Raw genomic sequence first — 13,282 nt, 5'->3', positions numbered from 1 at the left:
CACACACACACACACACACACACACACACACACACACACACACACACCCCCACCACCACCACCACCACCACCACCACCACCACCACCACCACCACCACGTCGGCTACAAGTGTGACCTTGACTCTATCTTTAACGACCCCTATTCTCTTGGACAGGCCTATGTCTGAAGTTGTGAGATTCTGAAATTAGATACTTCTGCCTGGAACCTTCCATCAGAAACCCTGGTCTGTAGGGCCTATCATCTTGATTATCAGCATAGAGGAATAATTAGTTCAATTAATGCATGAGTTGGTGAAGGCCGGGGAAGGAGAGATAGCTTACACTGAAACCTACTTTTTCCTCCTTATTGTGAGTTCCCCCTCTCCAAAGCCCCAGATTACCTGAGTATTCCTTTTCTAAGTAGGAGCCCAAGGAATAGGGGAGCATTTATTGTGTTCCCATTCCATATTTATGGACATGAGGGAGCCTCCACACATCATGGAACCCTAAACACCTCAATTCAGTCATCATGGAACCCAAAGGGGCTTTTGGAGGGTGACTATTCCATTCTCTCCCTTCCCCCACACACCTGTTTTTGAAATAGTCAATAATGTGTTCTATGGGATTAGAGAGTAGACAATAACAGCTTGCATTATTTTTCTTATTAACATTTTAATTTAAAGTTTTGAGTTCTAAATTCTGTTCTTCCCTCCACACCCCATTCCACCCTGAGATGGTATGCAGTCAGATGTAGGTTATACATGTATAATCATGTAAAATATTTACATATTAGTCATTTTATAGAAGACTTGAAGAAAAAAAATGAAACAAAGTGAAAAATAGCATGCTTCTGTCTCTATTCAAACAATACCAGTTCTTTCTCTGGAGGTGGATAATCTGCTTCATTGTTTGTCTTGGATTATTGTATTGCTGAAAATAGTTAAGTCATTCATAGTTCTTCATCATACAGTATTGCTGTTACTGTATATACAACATTCTCCTGGTTCTGCTCACTTCACTCTGTATCAGTTCATGTAAGTCTGTCCAGGTTTTTCTGAAATCATCCTTCTTGTCATTTCTTATAGCACAGTAATAGTCCATCACAATCATATATACCAGTTTGTTCAGCCATTCCCCAATTGATGGGCATCCTTTCAATTTCTAATTCTTAGCTACCACAAAAAAAAACTGCTCACATTTTAAAAGAGAAGTATATTTGCTACTATGAGATATCAGTAATATTATCCCCATTTTTTATTGAGGAAACTAAGTTTCATAGACAAGTGATAGAGCTGGACCTCAAACTCAGGTCATATAGGTGAATGTCCAGTGCCCATTCCATGACAGCATATTATCTCCACTATAACATACCTTGAGGTAGATAAAATCATGATTTGTGGCTTAGGTTTACTAAGTGCAGAGGGAAATATGAAAAAGGAGGCCTGAGAGTGGTCCTTTTTCTCTACTTTAAACAAAAGGAAATTGAAGTGTGTGTGTGGTATGTATGGTGTGTATGTATGTGGTACAGTGTGTGTGTGTGTGTGTGTGCATACACAATCATGTGTGTATGTTGACCAGTTGATCAAAGATGTGCAGGGCATAGGCTGCCTATGTGAATGTGGCAATGGAGATGATCCAAAAACATGGATAACCCATTTTTTGGTGGTGGTTGTTTGTGGTTGAAGACATGCAGGGGCAGCTAAAGTGTACTGTGCCTGGAGTCAGAGAGATTCATCCTCCTAGGTTCAAAAAATGAGCTAGAGAAGGAAATGACAAACTGCCCCAGTATCCTTGCCAAGGAAATCCCATGTGGAGTCATGAAGAGTCAGATATGATTGAAAAGTGACTCAACAACAACAAAAAACCAGACAAGTTGGCATAGTGGATAAAGAGCTGACCTCCAAGTCTAGAAGGCCTGGGTTCAAATCCCACCTTTGACACATGCTGGCTGTTCAGTGTTCCAGACAACTAATACTATACATTGCAGAGAAGGTGGTGGTCTACATTGGGAGAGAAAATTTGTCAGTGGGAGCATCCTACCCAAAGGAAATCACAGATCCTGTCTCAAAAAAAAGTTTTGACTTTGGAATGCACCTAGTTCTCCATCCTTTCCCCCCATGTTTAGCAAACCCTATGACCCAGGGTTGTTAAGTAAATTCAGTAGCACATCCATGGTTGAGAGAGCTGGGGAAACCTGGTGGGTCCAGGAGAGTATTTATAGTCAGAATTGCCATATGTTAACATTCTAAAGAAGGGGAATGATAAGGTTCTGAGTCTGATGCAGGCAATCTTGAGACTCTCTCTATCACCAAGGCAATATTCACAGCACCGATGACAACTATGAATATACCAGCATAGTTCTGAATTGCAGAATATAACAGACTCTCCATATAAAAGACAGAAGCAAAACATTTATTCTGACACCAGAAAGCCAAATCCCAACACCAGAAAACCAAGTTCATCATAGCAATAAAGAAATCTGTATACCATAACAATGCAGGGAGGAACACCATCCCAAAACCTTTCCACAAACAAAGTCTAGCTGTCTGCTTGTTTGCATCCTCTCTCTCTCTCTCTCTCTCTCTCTCTCTCTCAGCTCTGCTATGATTGCCCGCTTCCTCTGGGCTCTGCTCCACCCTTCCTCCTCCACCTGTTCAGCAAGCCCCTCCTACTACAGGTTCCATGTGATTACATTTGGGTTATTAAGGTGCAGAGAAGATCTCCAAATTCCCTTAGGCCTATTAAGGGAAGATCTTCAAATTACCATTACCATTATACTCTCCTATATATAGCCAAGTTTCATTTCCCTTATGGACATGGGAAGAAGCGAATAATCGAAAGAGGGAAAATATTCTATAGTTGATGCATAGTTTAGGACCCCAAAGTGTATTTTATGTTAGGATCTGAGTTCAAATCTTGGCACTGCTACTTATTATGTAAGCAGCTTCCCTTTCCTTGGCCTCAGTTCTATCAGTTATAAGATGAGGCAGTTGGACTAAATTATCTCTATAATCTAATTGTAAATCTACCATCCTATGACCCTGGGCCTGAAACTCAGGCTGACACACACAGACAGCCTCTCATTTCACCCCATCTTCCATCTTCTGACCTGTACCTTGTTTGACATCACATTACCACAGCCTGTAGACCAGCTGGGCCACGTAGAGAGGAATTTCCAGATCCTAAGTGTTAGAACTATAGAAATTTGGATCTGGGAGAGACATTAAATGATGTCAAATTCAAATAGAACATATCAATCAAACTACAAAAAAATATTTTATAGAGCTAGTAAAAAACAGTAACAAAATTCATCTGGGAAAACAAAAGGTCCAGAATATCAAGGGAATTAATGATAAGAAATGCAAGTGAAGGTGGCCTAGCTGTACCCAGATATTAAATTGTATTTAAAGCATCAATCATCAAAACTACTTGGTATTGGCTAAGAAGTAGAGTGGTGGTTCAGTGGTACAGGTTAGACATGCAAGACATAATAGTCAGTGACTATAGTAATCTACTATCTGATAAATCCAAAGCCTCCAGCTTCTGGGATAAGAACCCACTATTTAACAAAAACTGCGAGGGAAACTGGAAACTAGTATAGCAGAAACAAGGCATAGACCAACATCTTACATCCTATACCAAGATAAAGTCAAAATGGGTACATGATTTAGATATAAAGATCTTTACATAGATACTATAAGCAAACTAGGAGAGCAAGGAATAGTTTACCTGTCATATCTATGGAGAAGGGAAGAATTTATGACCAAATAAGAGAAAGAGAACATTGTAAAATGCAAAATGGATGATTTTGATTACATTAAATTAAAAAGATTTTGCACAAAGCCAATGCAACCAAGATTAGAAGGGGAAGCAGAACAATTTTTACAGCCAGTGTCTCTGATAAAGGCCTTATTGCTAAAATAGAGAACTGAGTGAAATTTATAAGAACACAAGTCATTCCCCAAATAATAAATGGTCAAAGGATATGAACAAGCAGTTTTCAGATGAAGAAATTAAAGCTATCTATAGTCATATGAAAAAAATGGTCTAAATCAATATTGATTAGAGAAATGCAAATCAAAACAGCTCTGAGGTACCACTTCACACCTATTAGATTAGCTAATGTGACAGAACAGGACAATGATAAGTGTTGGAGAAGAAATGGGGAAAACTGGAACATTAATGTGTGGTTGGTGGAGTTGTGAACTGATTCAACCATTCTGGAGAACAATTTTGAACTATGCCCAAAAGAGCTATAAAACTGTGCATACCCTTTGACCCAGAAATACCACTGCTAGATGGGTATCCCAGAGAGATCATAAAAACGGAAAAAAGAACCCACATGTACAAAAATATTTATAGCAGCTCTTTTTTGTGGTGACAAAGAATTGGAAACTGAGGAGATGTCCATCAATTGGGGAATGGCTGAACAAATTGTGGTATATGAATATAATGGAATATTATTGTGCTATAAGAAATGATGAGCAGTTGGACTTCAGAAAAACCTGGACAGACTTGTATGAATTGATGCTGAGTGAAATGAGCAGATCCAGGAGAACATTGTACACAGTAACAGCCACATTGTGTGATGACTGACTTTGATACTTAGCTCCTCTCAGCAATGCAAGGATCTAAGACAAACTCCAAGAGACTCATGATGGAAAATGCCATCCACATCCAGAGAAAGAGCTGTGGAGTCTGAATGCAGATGAAGCATACTATTTATGCTCTCTTTTTCTTTTGTTGTTTTGTTTCTTCTTTCTTAAGGTTCCTCCCATTGGTTCTAATTCTTCTTTACATCATTACTGTGAAAATGTGTTTAATATGAATGTATATGTAGAGCCTATATCAGATTGCAACCATCTTGGGTGGGGGCAGAGGAGAAAATTTAAAACTCAAAATCTTTTGGAAGTGAATGTTGAAAACTAAAAATAAATTATTATTTTAAAAACTTAAAATAGAAAAAGGGACCACTAAACGACATAAGGATCCTCGTGAGCTCATATTGACTTAGAAAACTACATGTTAACATTATCTGTGTTTTATTGTATTTTAATTTATTTTGTTAAATATTCCTCAATTATATTTTAATCTGACTTGGGCCACACTGTAGGCTATGCCTCTGCCTTAAGATATCAAATATCAGAACTATAAGGAATATTTAGAGACATATCTCATTTTGTTTCCCAAATGGCAGTCTTTAAATTTTTTTTTCACAAATCTATAAAGCATTCACTTTGAAAGTTACTCTTATTACCCATTAACTTTCAAAAACTGGCTATTCCTGCCAAGTGTGTTCTGCTCTTCTCTCCCATACCCATCCTCTAGCCCCCAGGGGGTAGGGGCCAAGTCCCCCAGCCTTTCAAAATCACCCCACCAGTTGTGGGGAACAGAATAGTGCCCAGTAGAGAATGTGGACATATATGCTCCTCAGAAGTGTTTGGTATCTGAAATACTAATTCAGTCACACAGCTAGTTGGCCATAGCTCAAACAAGCAAGTTCAGTTCTCTCCTTTCCTGCCTTGGGTTTTACTGCTTCTGTGTCTGAAATATTCTCCCTCTCCCTCTCTGCCTATTGACTTCATGCCCATACTTCAAATCTCAACTTACATGTTGCCAGTTTCATGAAGGCCTTCTCTCTCTGATTTTCTTCCCCTGAGCTGCCCCTATCAATGAGTGGGTGTGGGTGTGGGTGTGTCTGTATGTGTATGTGTGTGTGTAAATAATCAAAGGACTTAAGCTATTGGGGAACTTAGAAATCACATTTTACAGATGAGTAAACCGAGGTCCATAGAGGGAAATGTAAGTTCCATGAAGCAAGAATTATTATCTCAATTGTATTCCTAAGGCAGTCTGTCAGAGAGTGCTGCATGCAGTAAACAATAAATATTTATTGAAGTTTTGATATTTGCTTCCAAGGAAGTGGGCTTAGAAACACCCAAAAACCTAGTTTTCTAAACTGATTGCTATTTCTGGGCAGGGGAGGGGGGCCTGAATCATTTTATAGTAGAAGGAATACTAGACTTTAAATTAGGAGCCCCTGGTTGCCTTTGTCTATACCACACACACTAGCTTTGCGATCTGGGAAGGGCTACAGGGTGGTGCAATGGATTGAGTGCTGGGTCTGGAGTCAGAAAGGCTCATCTTCCTGAGTTCAAATATGGCAACAGACACTAACTGGCTATGTGACTCTGGGCAAGTCACTTAACCCTGTTTGTCTAGTTTCCTCATCTGTAAAATGAGCTGGGAAAGGAAATGGCAAACTACTCCAGTATCTTTGCCAAGAAAATTCCCCAAAAAACTCAAGAAGACCCTTGAAGAGTCAGACACAACTGAAAATGACTAAACAACAAAAAACTCTGGGAATCAATTATAGTAGCATTAATATAAGTCTTCAAGGTTTACAAGGTTTTTTTGTTTTGTTTTGTTTTTTCACACAGGATCTCATTTAATCCTTACAATAACCTTGTGAAGATAGGGTACTGTCATCCTCATTTTACAGAAGAGGAAACAGAGTTTGAGTGACCCACCCATTGTCACACAGCTAATAAGTGTCAGAAGTAGGATTTGAACCCAGATCTTTTGACTCCAACCTAACAACACTCTTTTCATTATACCAAACTGCTTCAACCACTCAGGGTTTCAGTTTCCTCATATGTAATATATGATAGTTGCTGCAGTTTGTAGGGTCCCTTCAATCCCAATATTTCTGTATTAAAAGTTTCCTTCCCATTTCAACGTTCTGGGAAGCCAATGACTTCATAATTAGTGAACAAGCATGTGACTAGGTTCAAATGTCTTCAGAACCCAGGACTGATCTACAGTTTGGGGGTGGGGGTTGTTCTGGAGTGTGTGACTTTGGACAGACCTGAAATAATAACAAAGTTTTTCTAACTCATCAGTTATTTTGTTCTAAGGAAATAGCCGCTTTGAGATTATTATGATTAATATAATTAATATATAACATGTTCTATTATATAACTATATTATATGTCATATCTAATAACATATAATACAATAACTGGATATGTAATATAATAATATCAACTTAGAGGTTATTATGATTAATATAATTAATATATAACATGCTATATAACTATATTATATATAATATGTAATATAACAATAATTGAATATGTGATAATATATAACAATATTAGCTTAGAGGTTATTATGATTAATATAATTAATGTATAACATGTTATATTGTATAACTATATATTATATGTAATATGTAATAACATGATACAATAATTGAATATGTAACAATATAATAATAGCAGCTTAGAGATTGATTAATATAATTTTATATAACATGTTATATAACTATTATATAATATATAACATATAATACAATAATGCATATGTAATAATACATAATAATTTCAACTTAGAGGTTATTGTGACTAATATAATTAATATCTAACATGTTATATCATATGTAATAACATATAACGCAATAACTGAATATGTAATAATATAGTATTATATAATAATTATTATTAACTTAGAGGTTATTATAATTCATCAACTCAAGAACCTGAAAAAGAAAAGCCTAGGTCCAGGAATAATGAGTTCTTGTGTGTTCTATTTGTTCTTAACTACCCTGGCCTTAGTTTTACACCTTGGTTGAAATGGTGGAGAAGGACGGCTCTGTTTCCAACTTGCTGAAGGTTTTCAATGACCAGAGCTTTTCGGATCGAATCGTTCAGTTCCTTAGGCTTCTCACCTCTGCATTCATCAAGAACCGAGCAGATTTTTTCAGGCATTTCATTGATGAGGAGATGGATGTCAAGGACTTCTGTGCTCAAGTAGGTGTACCCCCTCTAGTAACAGTTGAGGGAGTCTTAGATACAGCTGTGGTCACTACTTGCATCCAAAGGCAGACCTGGGCAGAACTCTGCCCCTATGCCCTCAGTGTCTCTCAGGGAAGAAAGAGACCTCCTGAGAGTCAGGGAGACTGGATTTGAGTCCTGAATCTGATACTGCCTAGCTATGTAACCTTGAACAACATACTTTGCCTCTGGGCCTCCGATGATATGGAGGCGCCTTCCAGTTCTAATATTCTGTGTTCTTAGTAAGGAAACTGAGATTCGGAGAGAAGAGGGCAAGAATTCTCTTATTTATACTGTTTATCTGTCACAGCAGATTAATACAGAGTTTGGCATGCAATCAAAAAATAACACGTTTATTAAAATTTTAACAGTTAAAAGCCTATTTTAAAGACAGCTCAGTGGTGTGCTATAGATATAGTGGTAGACCTGGACGCTTCATGAGTTCAGATCTGGCTTCAGGCATTAGCCATATGACCCCGGGCAAATCACTTAATCTTGTTTGTCTCAAGTTTCCTCATCTGTAAAATGAGCTGGAGAAGGAAATCGCAAAACACTCCAGTATCTTTGCTAAGAAAACCTCAAAATGGAGTCATGAAAAGTTGGACATGACTGAAACAACTGAACAGCAACATTTATATAACTCTTGCTATGGTATGCCAGGCACTCTTAAGCATTTTACAATCATTTTGATCCTCACCATAACCCTGGGAGGTAGGTACCATTATTATCCACATAATGTAGATAAGGAAACTGAGGCAAACAGAAGTTAAGTGACTTGCCCAGGGTCACAGAGCTAGTAAGTTATCTGAGGCCACCTTTGAACTCAGGTCTTCCTGACTCCAGTCCCAGGGCACTATCTACTATTATCGTTATTATTTTCTGGGCTATTCATTAAAGCTCATATGTAGTTATTTCTCCCTATCTTGTATAGGTTTTGGCAATTCATTTTTATATCTCACACAGTGCTAATTTTCTCCTATGACTGGGTGGACATATATTATCGGCTGCAGTGTGGACTCGTCTGTCGATGGGATAAAGCAGTGTTGATTTAGTTTATGATTTAGTTTACTGGGGAATCAAACCCCTGAACCCATTCCTAATCCCCCTAATCTCTTGTCCTGTCTTTTTGAACACTGTTCTCTTGTTGGTTCTCACAGGAAGTGGAACCAATGGCCACGGAGTGCGACCACGTTCAGATTACAGCTCTGTCTCAGGCACTGAACATCCCCCTTCAAGTTGAGTATGTGGATGAAATGGACACCGCACTGAACCACCATGTATTTTCCGAGGCTGCCTGCCCTTCAGTTTATCTACTTTATAAAACATCACACTACAACATACTTTATGCAGCCGATAAAGTGGGTTAATTTTAGGCCCTTCAGTGTAGAGTGTCAAACGACAGGACTACATTCTAATAGAGCATTCTGGGTTTTTTTTTTTTTTTAATGATTTAGATGTTTCATTAGCTAGAAGGAAATGTACAGCCTTTGGGGGCACATCACTTACAAGCTGGTCTCCAGGTTCTGTGTTGGGTGATACCAATTAACCAGCAGAAAGGCTGCTTTTTACCTCATCTAGATCACCTTTCATTGACTGACTTCTGATAACTTAATAGTGTTTGTTTTGGCTAAGGACCAAATGTTTTCCACCTCTGACTGGGCAAATGGTTGTGAGGAAAGAGCATCTGACCAGCAATCAGGAGACCTGGGTCAGAATCCTGGCTCTGCCATTCACTTGATGCCCAGCCTTTAACAAATCATTGGCCCTCTGGAGCTTAGTATCTGCATCTGTAAAATGGGGCAGGGTGGGTGAGTAAGCAGATGTGGAAGATCTCATTTTTCCACTTCTTAATATTATGTGGACTACAGCTGTTCACCAAAGGTAATCCTTCACAAGAGACAGGGAAAATTGTTTCTACATATAATGTTTTGATTGCTAGAGCCCCTATTGGAGCCAAATCAGTTTAGGATTTAACGTTGAAAGGACCACCTACCTGAAATTATATACTATGGGATCTGGGAGTTCTTATCCTGGGCCCATAGATAGATCTGGGGGAGGGGGGAAGGGAAGGTTGCAAATTTGAATGAGGAAAAATATTACATGTTTATTTTCACTAACCTCTCACTGAAATTTAGCATTTCCTTCAATCCATCCTTCATTAGTTTTATTCCAAGAATAGGTCTGTGTGCTCTACAAGATTGCCAAAACTGTCCATTATACAAAAAAGGTTTGGAATTTTACAGATGGGAAAACTGAGGCCCAGAAAAGTCAAATGACATGCCTGGGGTAAAAAGGGCAGAGCTAGAATGTAAACCCAGCCAGGTCTCCTGATGCCAAAGCCAGAGCTCTTCCCACTGACTGGTTAGTGGTCTGACATTGTACCTTTTATTTAAGCTGAATGGCCGGTTGAGTCAAGAGGATCCACTGAGCATGCATCCACCATAGTTATGTACAAACAAAATAAATTGGGCTTGTGGTGGAGTCTACCAAGTTAGACTTTCCTTACCTCTTCAGCAATGAGCCTGTTTTGATTTGAAAATCAGCTTGCGAGTACAGTGAAGAGTGCTCTCACTGGGCCCAAAGATACCCAGACTTCCAGGGAAGATTGAGTCAAGAGACCCCCATTGCTACAGCCTCATCGACTGAGAATGAATCTGGTTTGTTTCTAAATTCTGCTCATTAGCTTGGGACTGTAGATCCTATGGTGGCCCTTAGAGGTCATCACATCCATTGCTCTCATTTTACATATGAGGAAACTAAAAAGAAATTGAATGGTGTTTTCCCAAGGTCACACAGCTGGTGTCTGAGTTAGGATTCGAGCTTGGGTCTTCCTTACTCTCAGTCCAATGCCCTACATATTTCACTAAGGTACCCCTAAAATACCATCATTCCCAGACAGTCTTCTAAGTACTAACAAGGACAAATCCTGAGATTCTGAGAAAAGATGAAATCAGGCATATTATTTGTCTAGCTCTATGTGTCTTCCTGACCAGCTCCCCTGAGTACCCTTATCGTTTCTGGCTTAGGACACTGAAGCAAACCAATGAAAAATGGTGAGGAGGCAGCTAGCTGGTATAGTTGGATAGAGTGCTGGGCCTGAAATCAAGAAGGCCTGAGTTCAAATCCAGCCTCAGACACTTAAACTATGTGACCTTGGGCAAGTCACTTAACCTCTGCCTGCCTCAGTTTCCTCAGCTATGAAATGGAAATCACAATAGTACCTACCTCCCAGGACTGTACAAATGAGAGAGAATATCTATAAAGTGTTTAGCACAGTGCCTGGCACAGAGTAGGTGCTATATAAAATGCTAGTTAAAAAAAAAGTAACAGCATAGGATAAACCAAATTTCAACACTAAAGCTCCCTGAGGAGAGACTCTAGTGATTACATGGGTCTCATATTTCCTGTAAATTGCAGGTAGCCCTTAAGAAAAGGGGTTTGATTTGGGTTCAAAACCTCCAAAGCCAATAGTAGGAAGAGTACTAAATGTGAAGTCAGAGGCACTGAGTTCAGATTCTGCCCCTTCCTTTATATCCTTAGGCAAATCACTTCTGGGCCCATTTCCTCATTTGTGAAATGAAAGGGTTACATGCCAGGATCTCACAGGGTTGTTTTTGTTTTTGTTTGTTTTTAACTCTACATCCTATGAAATCATAGGTAATTGTCAAGTTTTCTTCCTGTCCCACTTTTTATACAACCAAGAAGAAAACTAGGCTGAGGAAGGGGGGGTGGGGAACATAAGCAGGGGGAGATTGGGGAGCAAGGTGAGAATGAACAACCAACTGAAAACACCAGCTTTTCTGATAGGCAGAGCTAACAGTTCTGCTTTCTTCTGAAGGGAAAGAGGGAGACTTCAGATAACATTAAAGGACAATTCACCAATTCTTAAATTTACTGGCCTTCCTCTCTCAGGTTCCAATTCTAAAGGGATTTTCGGGATCTGTTGGTGCTACTGTTGATGTCATTGCTTAAAAAACAAAGTTTACTGTTTACAAGTGTAGTGCCAAGGTTTGAACACTTGTTTGAAACAACATTCTACTTTCATTAAAGACATTAGGCTTCTTAAGTAAATGAAAACTTGTTTGAATTCACATGGGGAGCTCAGGTTCAATCAACACTTGCAAAATCATGGCACAGGAACTTAAATGATTGTTTGTCACAGTGGACAGGACTCTGATCCATGAATTACATATTAACTGCTGTACCCTGTTTTCTGGACATCAATGCTTTGATCTGTATGTTAAAATGTTGTGGTAGTGACAGAAAACATCCTTTGATGGATACACAGTGCCTAGCACATAGTAGGGTGCTTAATAAATGTTTATGGACTATCAACTATTATTGATGGGATTTTCCAATATTTTTCACAGCCCATTCCAGACTAGCATTGTATTCAACCACCTCAGGTAGTGGGAAAAAAAACATCCTTTGATGGATGCACAGTGCCTGGCGCATAGTAGGGTGCTTAATGTTTAATGACTATCAATTATTATTAATGGGATCTTCCAACATTATTTTTCTCTGCCCATTCCACAGACTAGCATTGTATTCAACCTCCTCAGCCAAAGGGAGCCAAATGATCTGGTTCATCTAAATAAATACTTGATTTGCTGAAGTATTTAAAAACTCTGAATGTTATTCTACGGTCCGCCACTTAGTCGTCTCATCAGATCTCAAAGCAGTGTAATTTTAATTTTTTTTAGTGTTAGCATACATGTTGGATGTGAGTTCTCTGTTAGAAGTTATACTGTGAATTTAGGCACATAATCTGCATGTCACACATAAGGGAACAGTTGTACAGATAGACACAAGACAGAGAAAAGGAAAGATGTTTTTATGTATTTTGTCCCAGGCAGGATGATATCTAAATGGTGCTTACCCTCAGTCAGTATGTTGCGGAGTAATTTCACCTATGTGGTCCTTTTTCCATTCCTCCAAACTGCAAGAGAGAAACAAACCAACTCCCTGTAATCACCTGTTTTACTCTTGCTTCTTAAGAATCCTGTTCTAATCCAAAGGGCTGCTTCTAAGTCAGTGAGAGATCAAGTACTAGTGGGAGGAAATTTTTCAATGACCTTAAAAAACATTTAGGCAACTAGGTGGCACTGGGTCTGGAGTCAGGAAGACCTGAGTTCAAATCCAGTCTCTGACACTTACTAGTTATGTGACCCTGGGCAAATCACAACCTATACCTCAGTTTCCTCATCTGTAAAATGGGGGGTAATAACAGCACCTGCTTCCCATGGAGCTAGGTGGATAGAGCACTGGACTTGAACTCAGGAAGAATCATCTTCATGAGTTCAAATCCAGCTTCAGATACTCCCTAGCTGTGTGACCCTGGGCAAGTCACCTAACCTTTTTTGTCTCAGTTCCTCATCTATAAAATGAGCTAGAGAAGGAAATGGCAACACCATTCCCGTATCTTTGCCAAGAAAACCTCAAATGGGGTCATGCAGAGTCAGACACAA

The 13,282-nt window shown here is 39.0% G+C and overlaps 1 protein-coding gene across 1 annotated transcript in view; it reads left to right on the top strand.

Moving 5' to 3' along the window:
• The window catches only part of OTUB2 (OTU deubiquitinase, ubiquitin aldehyde binding 2), a 54,504-nt gene extending 42,064 nt beyond the window's left edge, over positions 1-12,440 (top strand). The window contains exons 6-7 of the mRNA XM_069086063.1: positions 7,596-7,790; positions 8,972-12,440. Coding sequence (XP_068942164.1) covers positions 7,596-7,790; positions 8,972-9,181 — 405 coding nt within the window. The 3' untranslated portion in view covers positions 9,182-12,440. The remainder of the gene's footprint in view (positions 1-7,595; positions 7,791-8,971) is intronic.
• The last annotated feature ends 842 nt before the right edge of the window (positions 12,441-13,282 follow it).

Source organism: Petaurus breviceps, unplaced genomic scaffold (assembly GCF_028583685.1).
Source record: "Petaurus breviceps papuanus isolate PSGF00001 unplaced genomic scaffold, PetGlider_PUasm1.0 177, whole genome shotgun sequence".
Taxonomy (NCBI): Eukaryota; Metazoa; Chordata; class Mammalia; order Diprotodontia; family Petauridae; genus Petaurus; species Petaurus breviceps.
This window is presented reverse-complemented; position numbering and strand designations above follow the sequence as displayed.